The sequence below is a fragment of the Ptychodera flava genome, chromosome 9, assembly GCF_041260155.1.
Source record: "Ptychodera flava strain L36383 chromosome 9, AS_Pfla_20210202, whole genome shotgun sequence".
Classification (NCBI taxonomy): Eukaryota; Metazoa; Hemichordata; class Enteropneusta; family Ptychoderidae; genus Ptychodera; species Ptychodera flava.
In genome coordinates this window covers 8,729,829-8,743,033 of record NC_091936.1, presented here as the reverse complement: position 1 = coordinate 8,743,033, position 13,205 = coordinate 8,729,829, and the positions used below count along the sequence as shown (strand labels likewise).

General features: G+C 39.4%; 1 protein-coding gene and 1 long non-coding RNA gene across 2 annotated transcripts in view; one reads left to right on the top strand and one right to left on the bottom strand.

Annotated features, from left to right (window-relative positions):
- LOC139139917 (xanthine dehydrogenase/oxidase-like) overlaps window positions 1–6,084 on the bottom strand; it is a 49,313-nt gene extending 43,229 nt beyond the window's left edge. Inside the window, exons 1-3 of the mRNA XM_070708881.1 lie at window positions 5,960–6,084; window positions 5,435–5,553; window positions 3,354–3,575 (exon numbers count right to left, since the gene is read on the bottom strand). Coding sequence (XP_070564982.1) covers window positions 3,354–3,467 — 114 coding nt within the window. The 5' untranslated portion in view covers window positions 3,468–3,575; window positions 5,435–5,553; window positions 5,960–6,084. The remainder of the gene's footprint in view (window positions 1–3,353; window positions 3,576–5,434; window positions 5,554–5,959) is intronic.
- The window catches only part of LOC139139954 (uncharacterized), a 241,835-nt gene that overhangs the window by 137,684 nt on the left and 90,946 nt on the right, over window positions 1–13,205 (top strand). The gene's annotated exons all lie outside the window — the stretch shown is intronic.

Here is a 13,205-nt window from a genome sequence, read left to right as displayed (position 1 = left end):
GAATTTTTGTTGAAGTTGAATGAATCCGTTTCCCATCTTTTCCGTTGGTGGCATAATGTTGTATTTGTAAAGATTCTTATGTCTACATGCACCATCTACGCTATTCAGCAAATGTTTGTTGGAAGCAGCCATATTTGGGTGCATCACCTGTTTACTATTGGTCTTACTGACCCCCCCCCCCCCTGCAGCCCCACTCAGTAGATAATTATATTTTTTTTAAATCAGACTAAGAAAATTTATATAAACCGATTACAATATTAATGTAAAATCAAAACGTTGCAGCCGATTTGACTTAATGTTTCACATGGCCATATTACGACATACCTATAGTTTTCAGACTGATTATACTGCTGCTGTTAGGAACTGAATGATTTCTAGACTTCAGTTTTCAAGAAGTTCTAACACAGATAAGAGTCATCTTGACAATAATAATTGAAATAGAAAAACAAAAATGGTTTACTGATAAATGCCTATTGAATATTAAATCACACATTGCATCCTCTACATGGCCAGAACTAATTTCTTTGAGCATTTGGCATGCAAGTATTTTTACTAGCATTGTCACCGTGGTCAATTTTGGCTAAAATCTACCCTTACCATGAAGAACCATGCTAAGCATTTTCAATTTTGACAAACAAAATTCTGCCCGTGGTAAAGCACGGTAAACTATGGCACCATGGTCACTATAAGCAGTGATAATATACATTTCTATACTGGACATGATCAAACATGGTCACCATGGTCAATTTTGCAAAGAATTTACCCTGACTCGACCATGGTAAAAATGTTCAGCGTGGCCACTACAAGCTGTGATGACTTGAAAGTCTCTTCTGACCATGGTCGAAACAGATCCACCATGGTAAATTGTGGTAATGGTCGCTCCTTAATTCAGAGCCCATGGTCAACGATACCACTATCATCTTGTGATATCACTGATAACTATTGGTGGCAATGAAAAAAAGTATGATATCGTGGTTAACATGATGAGGGAAAAGATCGGTGTCCATACTCTTATAGCATTACTGGCAATGACCATACGTCATATCGTCCAGATCAAATAACGAAGTTTTAAATAGGGACTGCGTCATCTACGATGATTTGTTTCGATTGGAGCAGTATGTAGACATGCTATGTGACATTCGACTGCAAAACAGTGAAACCACAGGTCGTCTTTGAAATTTAAACAATTAGACATGAAAAGGCAGGAAATCGAGAAATGCAAAATAACCAAAACGTTGGTGTGAAATGTCCTCTCTGGCGAAACTCACTGACTGTTACCGGCTACCAGTCAGACTACCAAACTAATTTAAGGATGCAGTACAAGAAACAGACCTATTCAAAGTAAGAATTCTCTGACAAAAACTGAGGTGGGAACCCCTACAAACTATATACCGTTGGAAAGCCTAGATATGTGACAGTTCAGCTGTGCTCATGTTATTGTTATTGTTTACATAAGGGTCACGTGACAGGAAATTTAAATACCCTTCCAAAAATCAATTTTCCCAATGTTCCGTGGCTACGATGCAATATTTTCGGCTGAAATTTGCACCAGAGATAGCCGATGCAGCATTCTCAAAAAGTGTGTCTGCGATTTTTTATGCGGACCTCCGATCAATTTTCATAACAGAATATCTTTTTTCGAGTGATTAAAATCTTCATCTAAACCTTTAACTGTCAATAACTTTAAAACGAAAATAAATAGGAAAAATCGCAGACACACTTTTTGAGAATGCTGCCTCGGCTATCTCTGGTGCAAATTTCAGCCAAAAATAATGCATCGTAGCCATGGAACATTGGGAAAACTGATTTTTGGAAGGGTATTTAATTTCCTGTCACGTGATCCTTATGTAAACAATGACAATTACATAAGCACAGCTGAGTTGCCACATATCTAGGCTTTCCAACGGTATATAGTTTATAGGGGTTCCCAACTCAGTATTTGTCGGAGAATTCTTAGTTTGAATTGGTCTGTTTTGTCTTGCATCCTTAAAATTCAAAGCAGTCTCTGCTTATGAATTCATCGCTCAGTAGAAAGCACCCTTTCCTTGTTGGCTTCAAAGACTCTTGTTTTGTCTTCTTCTACTGTTGCCTCTTTCCGTTTAGCTTGGCCATGTTCTTTGAACTGTGCCCTTCTACATTTATATTCATCCCTTAGCTCACATTGTGCAACATTCACGAAAAAGGTCACATAAAATCTCACCTTTGAAATCATTGTCCTGGCTGAGACTATTTTGGAATTTTAACCTAGCTTGGGAGTCTGACCGACAGCTTGTATTTAGTCTATCCCACAGGGGACATTTTACACCCACGTTTTGGGTGTTACGTATTTTCTGTAATAGAAACTGTTTGTCTTGTATATGTAAAATATCTCTTACCAGAAAAGAAGAATCATGAAAAGTGCACCAGTTTCAAAGCCAACTATCGAATAAGTGTACACTTACAAATATAGTTCCTGCTCTAGGTTATTTATATGTTAATTGACGGTTCAAGATGGCTTCTCCCGTTTCTGTAAGTTTGGCAGACACTGCTGTCAGATTTATGATAAATTATTAAAGGACATTAAAACAAAACAAAACAGTGATAATCACAAAGACAAAAGCAGCAAACCTCGAAACACAGATTTTTTAGACTGGTCTAAGTAAAGTGCTGCTTTTGCTAAAGAATCGCTCTTCCAATACGTATCGTCCTTTACATTTTTCTAACCAAAAAGCACGCGCGCGAAAGAAAGGAGATCCTTCTGGAATATTTAAATATACCTGTGGCAGAGACTGTTACCTTGTTCAGATATATAACATTTACGCCGGACCACGGCATAGACGGAATGCTGCTTCAGGGATAAATTTGGTCCCCGTCCACTCATCTGCCTGCCTCTGGCCCTGGGCCGATATAAATTTACAATAGTGTGACCTCTGACATTTGTGCGCATCAAAACTATGATATCTTTCCAACAGTGAGTGCGCGCGGACTTAGCCACGGGCCAGCATAAAGCGTCCACACACATAATTTGGACCGATGCTAATTATGAGTCAGCTCTGGCTGGCGCAGGGCCGGACGTAACTGGTATGTCTGGACATGATATCGCGTATCGGTCAGACTGCTTAGCTAGGTTAGAATTATGCGTTAGTCTCTGTTTGGAGATTATTTTGAAATCGCAGTACTTATCACGCGTACACTCATAATCGAACGCACAAGTATGGGCACCGCGCGATTGGAACTCTGCCTGGAGAGTGATGAAATCTCTGAAAAAAGAATGACCCTCAATTGAGATGGTTTACATTTCAAATCTAAAACATCCCCCACCATCCGGTACATACCGGTACATTTGTAAAGACTAAACGAGAAGGTGAATTTACCTGTGCAACAGACAAATCCTGAGTTGTCGCTAAAACCTTCATTTTTTGGCTTCCGACATCAGGAATGGCTAGAACGCAGTGTGGCTCCATATACAAATGCTCCTGTCCACCCATTCTGATGTCTCCTTCAATGATTTTGTCTGAATCCAGAAAGCCACCATCAGGATCACCATATATATCATCGATTCCCGGATCATGGAAAGCCCCTGTCTCAATGGCGTCCTTCGAAAAACAACATAATTGATATAGAGACCATTAGGGAGCATTCGTTTTTTTCCGGGGGGGGGGGGGGTCGGTGGAATTTAAGTTGTGGACTAAATGTAAAAGGCGACCCCCTCGAAAATTACATTTGTAAATTTGACGACCCAAAGTCTTCAATTGTAAAATATAACCCCCCCCCCTGAATTCACTAATTACAAAATGCCCCCCCCCCTAAATCACCCACATTAAACTTTACAATGCGCTGCGCTGCCACCTGTCAGATAAGGGTGCATGTTCAACATTCCATGTAATCGACCATGAAACCTGGTCAATGTAGTTCTATGATTTCCAAGTACATGTACATGTAGTACACTGTCTGCCTGATCTTTTTGCATGATAGATAGCACGGCTGTTGAATGACCTTTTAAGAGGTCACGATGTGGTCGAGCGGTCTAATGTGCTGACGTCTTTGCTATGCGATTTGGTGCAGTAAGTGAGGGTTCAAACCCCAGTGTGGTACATGAAAAAAATGTTGTTCAATGTTGCCGCTATAATTTCCGAGTCATTTTTCTCTGAATAACCTAATTCACCTATCACTACATGTACTACATGGATGACAAGTATTTTAGGTTAATTATGATGAAATTTAAATGCTTACACTTTGTGCAATTTCCCCAGAAAGTAGATTTGATCACATTTCTCTTTCTTAAAACATCTTTCAAAACTGATATGTTAATTCTTATCACAGAACCCCAACTGAAATACATGTACCGGTAGTACACTGTAAACTAAGCTCTTCTTTAAGATGGCGTATCGCTGAACACAATAATGGAGGGTGATGTGCAAAGCAGATTTCTTTCTGAATACTAAGCAGCATTTTCGTAATAATTATGCATCTTACACGTTCATCAAGAGTGTTGCGGCTTTTTATCAGGATTTGCATTTTTTCTGTGCAACAGTGAAGTATGCAGTAACATCAGAATGCTGTAGAGAGAGGGACTTCATTTTATTACATCAAGCAAGGCATCAACAGTCGACAGCGCAAAACAAATGTTTATCATGCAGTGGATCATTCCATTTTTACTTAGTGTGTAATAGGGAGATACCAGTGTGTACAATTAATATTTTAAAGATACATACATGGAATATACTTAGTCAGCAATCACTGGATGTAGATAGTCATTGAATACTAGGAACGGCAACATGGTTTTATAAACGGTATTTAAAAATAATTAACGTGCTCACATTCATTGATCGCCCAACCCCTACAAAATAATAGAGAACTAGCAAGAGTCTCAATCGATGTGCAAGCAATACCAATTTATATGTTTCAGACTGCTCAGACTCTACGAGACTTGTTATAAATTCTTACTGTATAGATTCTTTTTTTTGTATTTCTAGAGTTCTTTTCCCTGTATATTGAGGGCTCTGGTGTAAACTACAATTTACTTTTAAAATCAGACTACCCTATGAAAATATGATAATAATAATAAGAATAAGAATAATAACTAGTAGTAGTAGTAGTAGTAGTAGTAGTAGTAGTAGTAGTAGTAGTAGTAGTAATAAGGCTTAAAATCATCCCTTTGCTCGCTGATTAGTTTTGTGAAACAGATACTACGCTGTACTGAAAAGCAAATTAGGCAAGAAGGTAAAACTGATAATCCGTTGCATATTTTCGGCAAACCAACAAACAAAGTTGCACTTCAAGAAAAGGAAATCGAAATGGGCTAATTTTTTATTTTTTAAATGGTTTTATCGTCTTAATGATTTATATATAGATCTATTTTAAATTGATAATTGCTTGTCAGACATTGAAAGTTATAAACACTTCTAAAGAGCTGTGCTTGTCTTAAAGTATAAATAAACATCGGAAGCTGTACCTCTATCGTTAGTGCTGCACCCAAGTCTTCATAGTGGACATCAATGCTCTTGACTGCACGTCTAGCAATCTGCTGGTCTTTGGCGATTATTCCACGATAATCTCACCAACGAATGAAACCTTTGAAATGAGACACAATCGGAATATTTTGTAATTGACATTATGTTACTGAAACACACCAATTCGTAAATGAAACAGCAGTGTTTTGTAAATTCAAATATCGGCACATGTGAATAATGCTATATGTCATAACTACAATCAGGTCATTGCATTAGATCCATATACAATGTTTCTGAAGCGGCCATTCTAGGGTAGCTGAACTAGAAAATTTAGTTGGACCGTTTCCGTGTTACACATAGAAATTCACACTTTACAATAATATATTGAAACACTGTCACATTGTCATACTACTACTACTACCATAAAGTCTCTTCTTTGATTCGAGAAATGTGTGGCAATTAAATGTTTTCGTATGACAGATGATAACTCTCATTTATCGTGGTAAAAAGTTGAACTTAAACTGTACCTCATTCTCAGCACAGACCCTCTCAAAGGTAAAGGGTAAGACATTGCTGCCAGTCACATCATCACGATCAATGTAGTCTACCACTCCATCCATTGCTAAGGCTGCACTTGCATTACTGACCTGTAAAATATGCCAGAGTACATAATTTTTTGTGGAATTCATCCGTAACTAACAAGAGGCTCAATCCGGGACATTTTCCGTCTGAACGATTTACCTATTGCAAGATGCATATGATATATCAATATATAGAGTACAAGCAATTAATGCCATATACCTGTAAGCCTTAAAATTAGAATTTGAAAGTGTGTCACAGTGTCTTTGACTACCTATTCGTATTTAAATCAGATGATCAAAAGATCTTAACCTTCCATTATTTAAAATAGATCAACTCTCTCATTTTCATTCTTAACATTGCCACCTGTAGTTTGCTATATAAGGCCCGTGCTTTCAGTGTAAGCTCTCCCTCTCTCTGATTTGGTGAAACAACCCTTTTCTGACTGCTTCCGAGATCTATCCAGTTTTCCTGCAATTCCTTTGATTTAAATAAACAACGTGCCTGTAACCGAACCCCAGTGCCTCGATCTGACATCTCTGACATTTCTTTCCGTCAAGTCAATGTGGTACACTTCGCCATTTGGAAATCCCATTACCTTTTAACATGCATGATAAGTCCATTCGCTTATTAGCTTTATTCGGCTCTAAAGCTATGTTCTCACTGCGTGCTTGATTTAGCGTTGCTGGGTCCGAGTTTACCCTCTGCAAATACACGGGATTAGCCCGCCGAAAAGGTGTGCGTTCTCACGCCTAAGTTTTTGTCTTTGTTTTGAGATTGACACCGGCCTAAACGCCCTCCGCGGTCATGTTTGGTAACACCCTAATAAGAATAATGGCCGACGTCGAGGACGTAACAGCCTCATGTTTCCAGTTCTTTTACCTTCATATGCGTTCTAGACGACTTTGCCGCCATCTTCATGACCATTTTGATGGTTTAGAAGTGTTGAATGTAAATCCAAAAATCAGAAAATGCATCGGCTAGTGTTTTAGACGATGTCGGCGATGGCGTCTCCTAAAACCCGAGACGAGACGAGACGAGACGAGTCCAAAATGACCCTTTAGGCCAGGCGTTGTAAATACATCATATACAACACTACATAAAGCCTGTAGCTAGTTGAGAGTGTCAAAAATCGACGCACAAAGCAAGAGATGGCACAATCAACGATTGGAACAACTGAACAAAAAAATTTTTTTTTTTCAACTTGAGTTCAAGGCGAGTTTGAAACATGCGAACTGCGACGTTGGCATTCTGGCCTAAGCGATAAGCGCCAGATTCAGATTCTGCCCGGATATCGAATGTGAATGTGGGTGCTCTTGACTGCAGCCCACATCGGGCGCGCGCTTTGGCGTTCTGGACTGCAAAGGTAAGTGTTGATGCTTAGATTTTACTCTCTTGTAATTTAATTAACCCCTTGCAGTCCATAGCGCCCAAGCGCCCGATGTGGGCTGCAGTCCCAGAGCTGCAGATACCAGGCGCCAAATGTAAAATAATTATTTTACACATTAGAAGAACATATTCGTATGAAAATGGTGTATTTGAATGCTGATAAATCGCGCGTACAATAAAAGGCTATTATAGCACATACATAGATAAATCAACACAGGTATAAGTTAATACTTATACACTTAAAAATATGCATATCTGAGAACCTATATTCTCATGAACGCACATATATAGGTACATGAAGATAGTCATATACATACGTACAGAATTACACATGTAAAATTACACACACAAACACGCCCACACGATATATATGTGTGTATATGCATTCATACAAACATACAAACAAACACACACACACACACACACACACACACACACACACACACACACACACTCTAACACACATATATATGCATTCATACATATACATACATGCACACAAATATACACACATATATGCATTAATACAAACATGCACTCAAACACCACACACACACACACACACACACACACACACACAACACACATATATATATATATATATATATATATATATATATATATATAATGCATTCATATATATATATAATACAAATTAATACAAACATGCACTCAAACACACACACATATATATATATAATGCATTCATATATATATATATATATATATATATATATATGTATACATATATGTATATATATATACACACACATATATATGCATTCGTACATACATACATACATACATACATACTACATACGTACATACGTACATACATAAATTCTTGAACTGTGCGTGGTAATTTCGTTTACCGTAGGGCCCTTTTGCGCATGTTCAGATCACGGCTTTTACGCATATAGACACGATCCTCACAGATATTCACACGACGCGACGTTTTATACATACATATATATAGGCCTACAGCAAACAGCATGCACGACGCTTGGACCAGCTATACACTTACACACGTTATGATTCACGCTATACTGTCCTACCAGCTCAGGGGATCTCACTCGCAACTCCGATTACATGACTTCGTCAACTCCAAATTTAGCAACGTTTAATACCAGAGTTTATTCCACGATAGCCAGTTTCTTATGGGACTACATGATTTCTAGCATTGTTTTCACTACCAAGCTTCTGAGCAGAGTGTAGGACGCGCTGTTGGTTGCGTTCATGACCTTTGGCCCTCACGTTGGCCATATCATTCTTTCACTATGAACATGATCTACAATTTATAGCCACTACAGCTTGACAACTTGTAGTTGCTGCGCAGCAATCTTTGGCGGGGAAGGCGGCGATGAGTAATCCAAAGGTCAACTCTGGCCTTTGCAGGAACGCAATATCATAGCAGGCCCGGCCGCGGGTAGGCAGTGTCAACGCTGCATAGGGTCGAACCGGCAGTGATTGCTGGGGGGGGCACCTTATCTTGTGCTACGGACAAAACTTTGGCGTCCCTGATGAAGCTCGTTAACGTTAATGGGGGATAAGCTCTACCAAAGTTAGGCATGTGTCGATAGTTCACCACCAGAATTCGTAATGCTTCTGTAACTGATGACGAGAACTCGGCATGTGGAGTACAACTTCAGACTTTTATTCTTAGTCTCAGGAACAGTTTCAAGAACGAAGCGGGTGATGTGTTTCCTTCCTTTAATCAAGTACAACCCTATACACTTTCTTTCCAAGTACTATTTATTTACAGTCAGTAATTAAATCGTAATAGAATCGATGAAATATTTTCCGTCATCCGACTTCGACACATGAGGTACAATATATTATTACGTAAATTTGCTGATTTGTCAAAACTCAATGGAAGCCCAAAAATGTTAAAATTTAAGTTTTAAGCATGGCTTTATATGAGCGTTTTGTCTTTTGGATATTCATTCTGTCATGTCATAAGACGAATTTGATACATACAATGTCGCGGTCACTTCACTGGTTTTACGGACAACAAACTCCTACATTGTTGCACACAAGCGTTTAGTGTTCTAGGGGTAGCAGTGTGGGTTAGAGGCAAGTATTTTTGGCTTTCTTTCCACGGGGTCAGTGGCATTTCGGCTTAAAAGCACAGCTGATTGAACGACCATGCTTTTTAAAAAAAGGTCTAAATCCCGAATTTCACCTTCATTCTTGCCAACCAACCAACCAACCAACAAACCACCGTATCAGTATTCTCACGAAAGTCATTGTGAATGAAATATTTACCAAATTTCTAATTTAATTCCACAACATTGAGCTAACTGACCGCCAGCAACTGCAAGCACAATATATAAAATGTTTGTTCCCCGTTTGCGACGTTCTATATTTATAATTATTAGGAAAATTAGTTAGATATTGAACGGTATTTTTTCTTTGCTGACCGATCTTCTGCATCTCCACGCCAGTGCGTTGACGTTTCATTGAATAAAAACATGTTGATATTTGAAGAAAGCGTGCATATTGCAATGAATAACCAATTGCTTATCAGTGACTGTCTTACAAATGATAATTTCTTCGAAAAAAATCGAGAGTTTAAGTTTTAGGCCAGAGGAACATCATGAGTTCTGTCAGAGAATGCGCTCACAAAAGTTGACTAATTGTCATTTTATTGAATTAAAGTCACTTTTATTATTAATTTTGCCGGTCAAAATCCCGACCTAACTCGCATTGTTGGCATTATTTATCCAAATAACCTACTGCATAAGTTTATAACGCCCTAATTTTAGGCTTCCATTGAGTTTGATTATTCAGTAAATTTACGTAATAATATACGGTACCTCATGTGTCGAAGTCGGGTGACGCGGAATCTTTATCGCCTAGGGAGGCAGCAATCATACGATTATATTACGATTTAATTACTTACTGTAAGTAAATGGTAATTGGAAAGAAGGTATATAGGATTGAAGTTGATTAAAGGAAGGAAACACATCACCCGCTCGTTCTTGAAACTGTTCCTGAGACTAAGAATAAAAGTCTGAAGTTGTACTCCAAATGCCGAGTTCTCGTCTTCAGTAACAGAAGCATTACGATTCTGAGTATTCCTCTGGTGTGAACTATCGACTCATGTCTAACTTTGGTAGAGCTTACCCGCCATTAACGTTAACGAGCTACATCAGGGACGCCAAAGTGTGGTCCGTAGCACAAGATAAGGTGCCCCCTCCCCCGCAATCAGTGCCAGGACCGACCCTAATTGCCGCGTTGACACTGCCTTCCGGGCCTGATAATTACGTTCCTGCGCGGTGCAACAATGACCTTTGGATTACTCAAATATATGCAGCCTTTCCCGCCAGAGATTGCTGCGTTTCAACTAATCGTTGTCAGGGTGTAGTGGCTTAATTGTTGATCTCCTTCATAGTGAGAGAATCCCGATGTATGGGATGATATGGCTAACGTAAGGGGCCAAAGGTCATGAACACAAACAACAGCGCGTCCTACACTCTACTCAGAAGATTAGTAGTGTAAAGAATTCTAACTAGAAATAACGTAGTCCAACCAGAAACTAGCTATCATGGAATAAACTCGGGTATAACATTGCTAAATTTGGAGTTGACGAGGTCAGGTAATCCGAGTTGCCAGTGAGTTCCTCCGGGCTGGTTGGACAGTATAGCGTGAATCATAACGTGTGTAAGTGTATAGCTGGTCCAAGCGTCGTGCGTGCTGTACACTGTATATATATATATTATATATATATATGTGTAGAGAGAGATATACGCATGCGTATATGTAGTTCACTTCATGTGCAAGAGGAGTGTGGAGTCGTGTGTGTGTAGAGAGATATACGCATGCGTATATGTAGTTCACTTCATGAGCAAGAGGAGTGTGGAGTCGTGTGTGTGAGGAGAGATATACGCATGCGTAATTCACTTCATCTTCCAATTACACAGTAGCGGGCGGGCTTCATTGTCGATGTGTACGTACATCAAAATACTGTTATGCTTTGCTTCTTTGTGTGCGAGTGTGTGAGTGTGTGTGTGTACGTAGGTGTTCTTACATGTTTCATGTTCACCTATATCTGTATGAATTTTATGTTTATGCATGCATGTATGTATGTATGTATGTATGTATGTATGTATGTATGTATGTATGTGGGTGTGTGTGTGTGTGTGTGTGTGTGTGTTATGTGTGTGTGTGTGTGTGTGTGTGTGTGTGTGTGTGTGTGTCCATGCATGTATGTATGTATGTATGTATATCCATGCATGGACCTACATATTCATACGTCCATGTGTATATGTGTAGGTTTGTGCATGTATGTATGGATATATATTATAGGTTACATATTTGCACTTGTCAGCGTGTCATGATATATGTATATGTGTGTATGTACGTACGTCGTATCAGTGTGTGTTCGTGTGAGTGTGTATGTACGCAGTTTTTACATCTTTTCGTGCGAGTTTGTGAGTGTGTGTGTGTGTACGTAGGTGTTTTTACATGTTTCATGTTCACCTACATCTGTATAAATTTATTTATGTATATGTGATATACCTTATTTATTGATTGCGTGATTTTCAAGCATGCAAATGAACTCTGTCCTAATGAATATGTTCTCCCGATATGCAAAATAATTATTTTACATTTGGCGCCTGGTATGCAGAGCGCCCCATTCACATTCGGAATCCGGGCAGAATCTGAATCTGGCGTTTATCGCTTCGGCCAGAATGCCAACGTTGCAGTTTGCATGTTTCAAACTCGCCCTGAACTCAAGTTAAAAAAACAACAAATCTTTTTTTCAGTTGTTTCAATCGGTTGATTGTGCTATCTCTTGCTTTGTGCATCGATTTTTGACACTCTCCACTAGCTACAAGCTTTATGTAGTGTTGTATATGATGTATTTACAACGCCTGGCCTAAAGGGTCATTTTGGACTCGTCTCGTCTCGTCTCGTCTCGGGTTTTAGGAGACGCCGTCGGCGATCGAACATGCGTTTCCTGCTTATGTTTGGCCATTTGAACAATGCAGTTACTCTAGGGATCAGAACGTTCTGGATGAGAGAATGATGACAGTTGGTGGCAAACTTGAACAGTAGTGTAGCAGACCTGAGATAACGCCCTGGTAAAAGTGGTGGCAGGGTGGTGTTTTCGACGTTGTTGAGCGTTCACTCAGCTGTGATCGCGGAATTTAGGTCGGAGCCTGGCCCAGGTCCACCCTTGACACCGTCGTAAATTTAGGCCGGCGCAGCGGTGTCGGGAACCGTTCTCACGTGCTTTTTTATGTCCGAGTCAGATTATCGGCGTTGTTGGGCCGTTGAAAAGGTTGCAGTGAGAACACCCTATAATTTACCGTATTCAAATTTAAGCTGCTAGAGAAATGTCGTATTTAGAAAACAAACGTGCGATCGGTTTTTCGGTCCTTAACCCGCTTGATTAATCCATAATGATCAGAATGACGTATTGCATATGTATGTAGTTTGGGATGCAGGGCGTCACAAATTCTTAGTGTTAACAGAGCTTTGTTGTGAACTTGCAGCAAAGTCATGGAACATGGGAAAAAGATCTAGAGATAATTATTGCTTTGCCTGCTCCAAGACCAGTGGGACAAAACGTCAACGACGAAGAGTTGAAATTTTCAAATTGAAACTGAAACGTTGTAAGTCAAGTTTCACGCCCTTTGAGCGATCTGCAGGCGAATGATTCAACTGTTCAGCTGAATTCCTCTAATAGTAGATCTGCTGTGTACCATCATAGTGGGAAGTGGTCAAAAGTGGTCAAAGTTTATTTCCATGCCGACACGAGATCTGAGCATGCATTCAATAGTGTTGATTTGTAAGGCG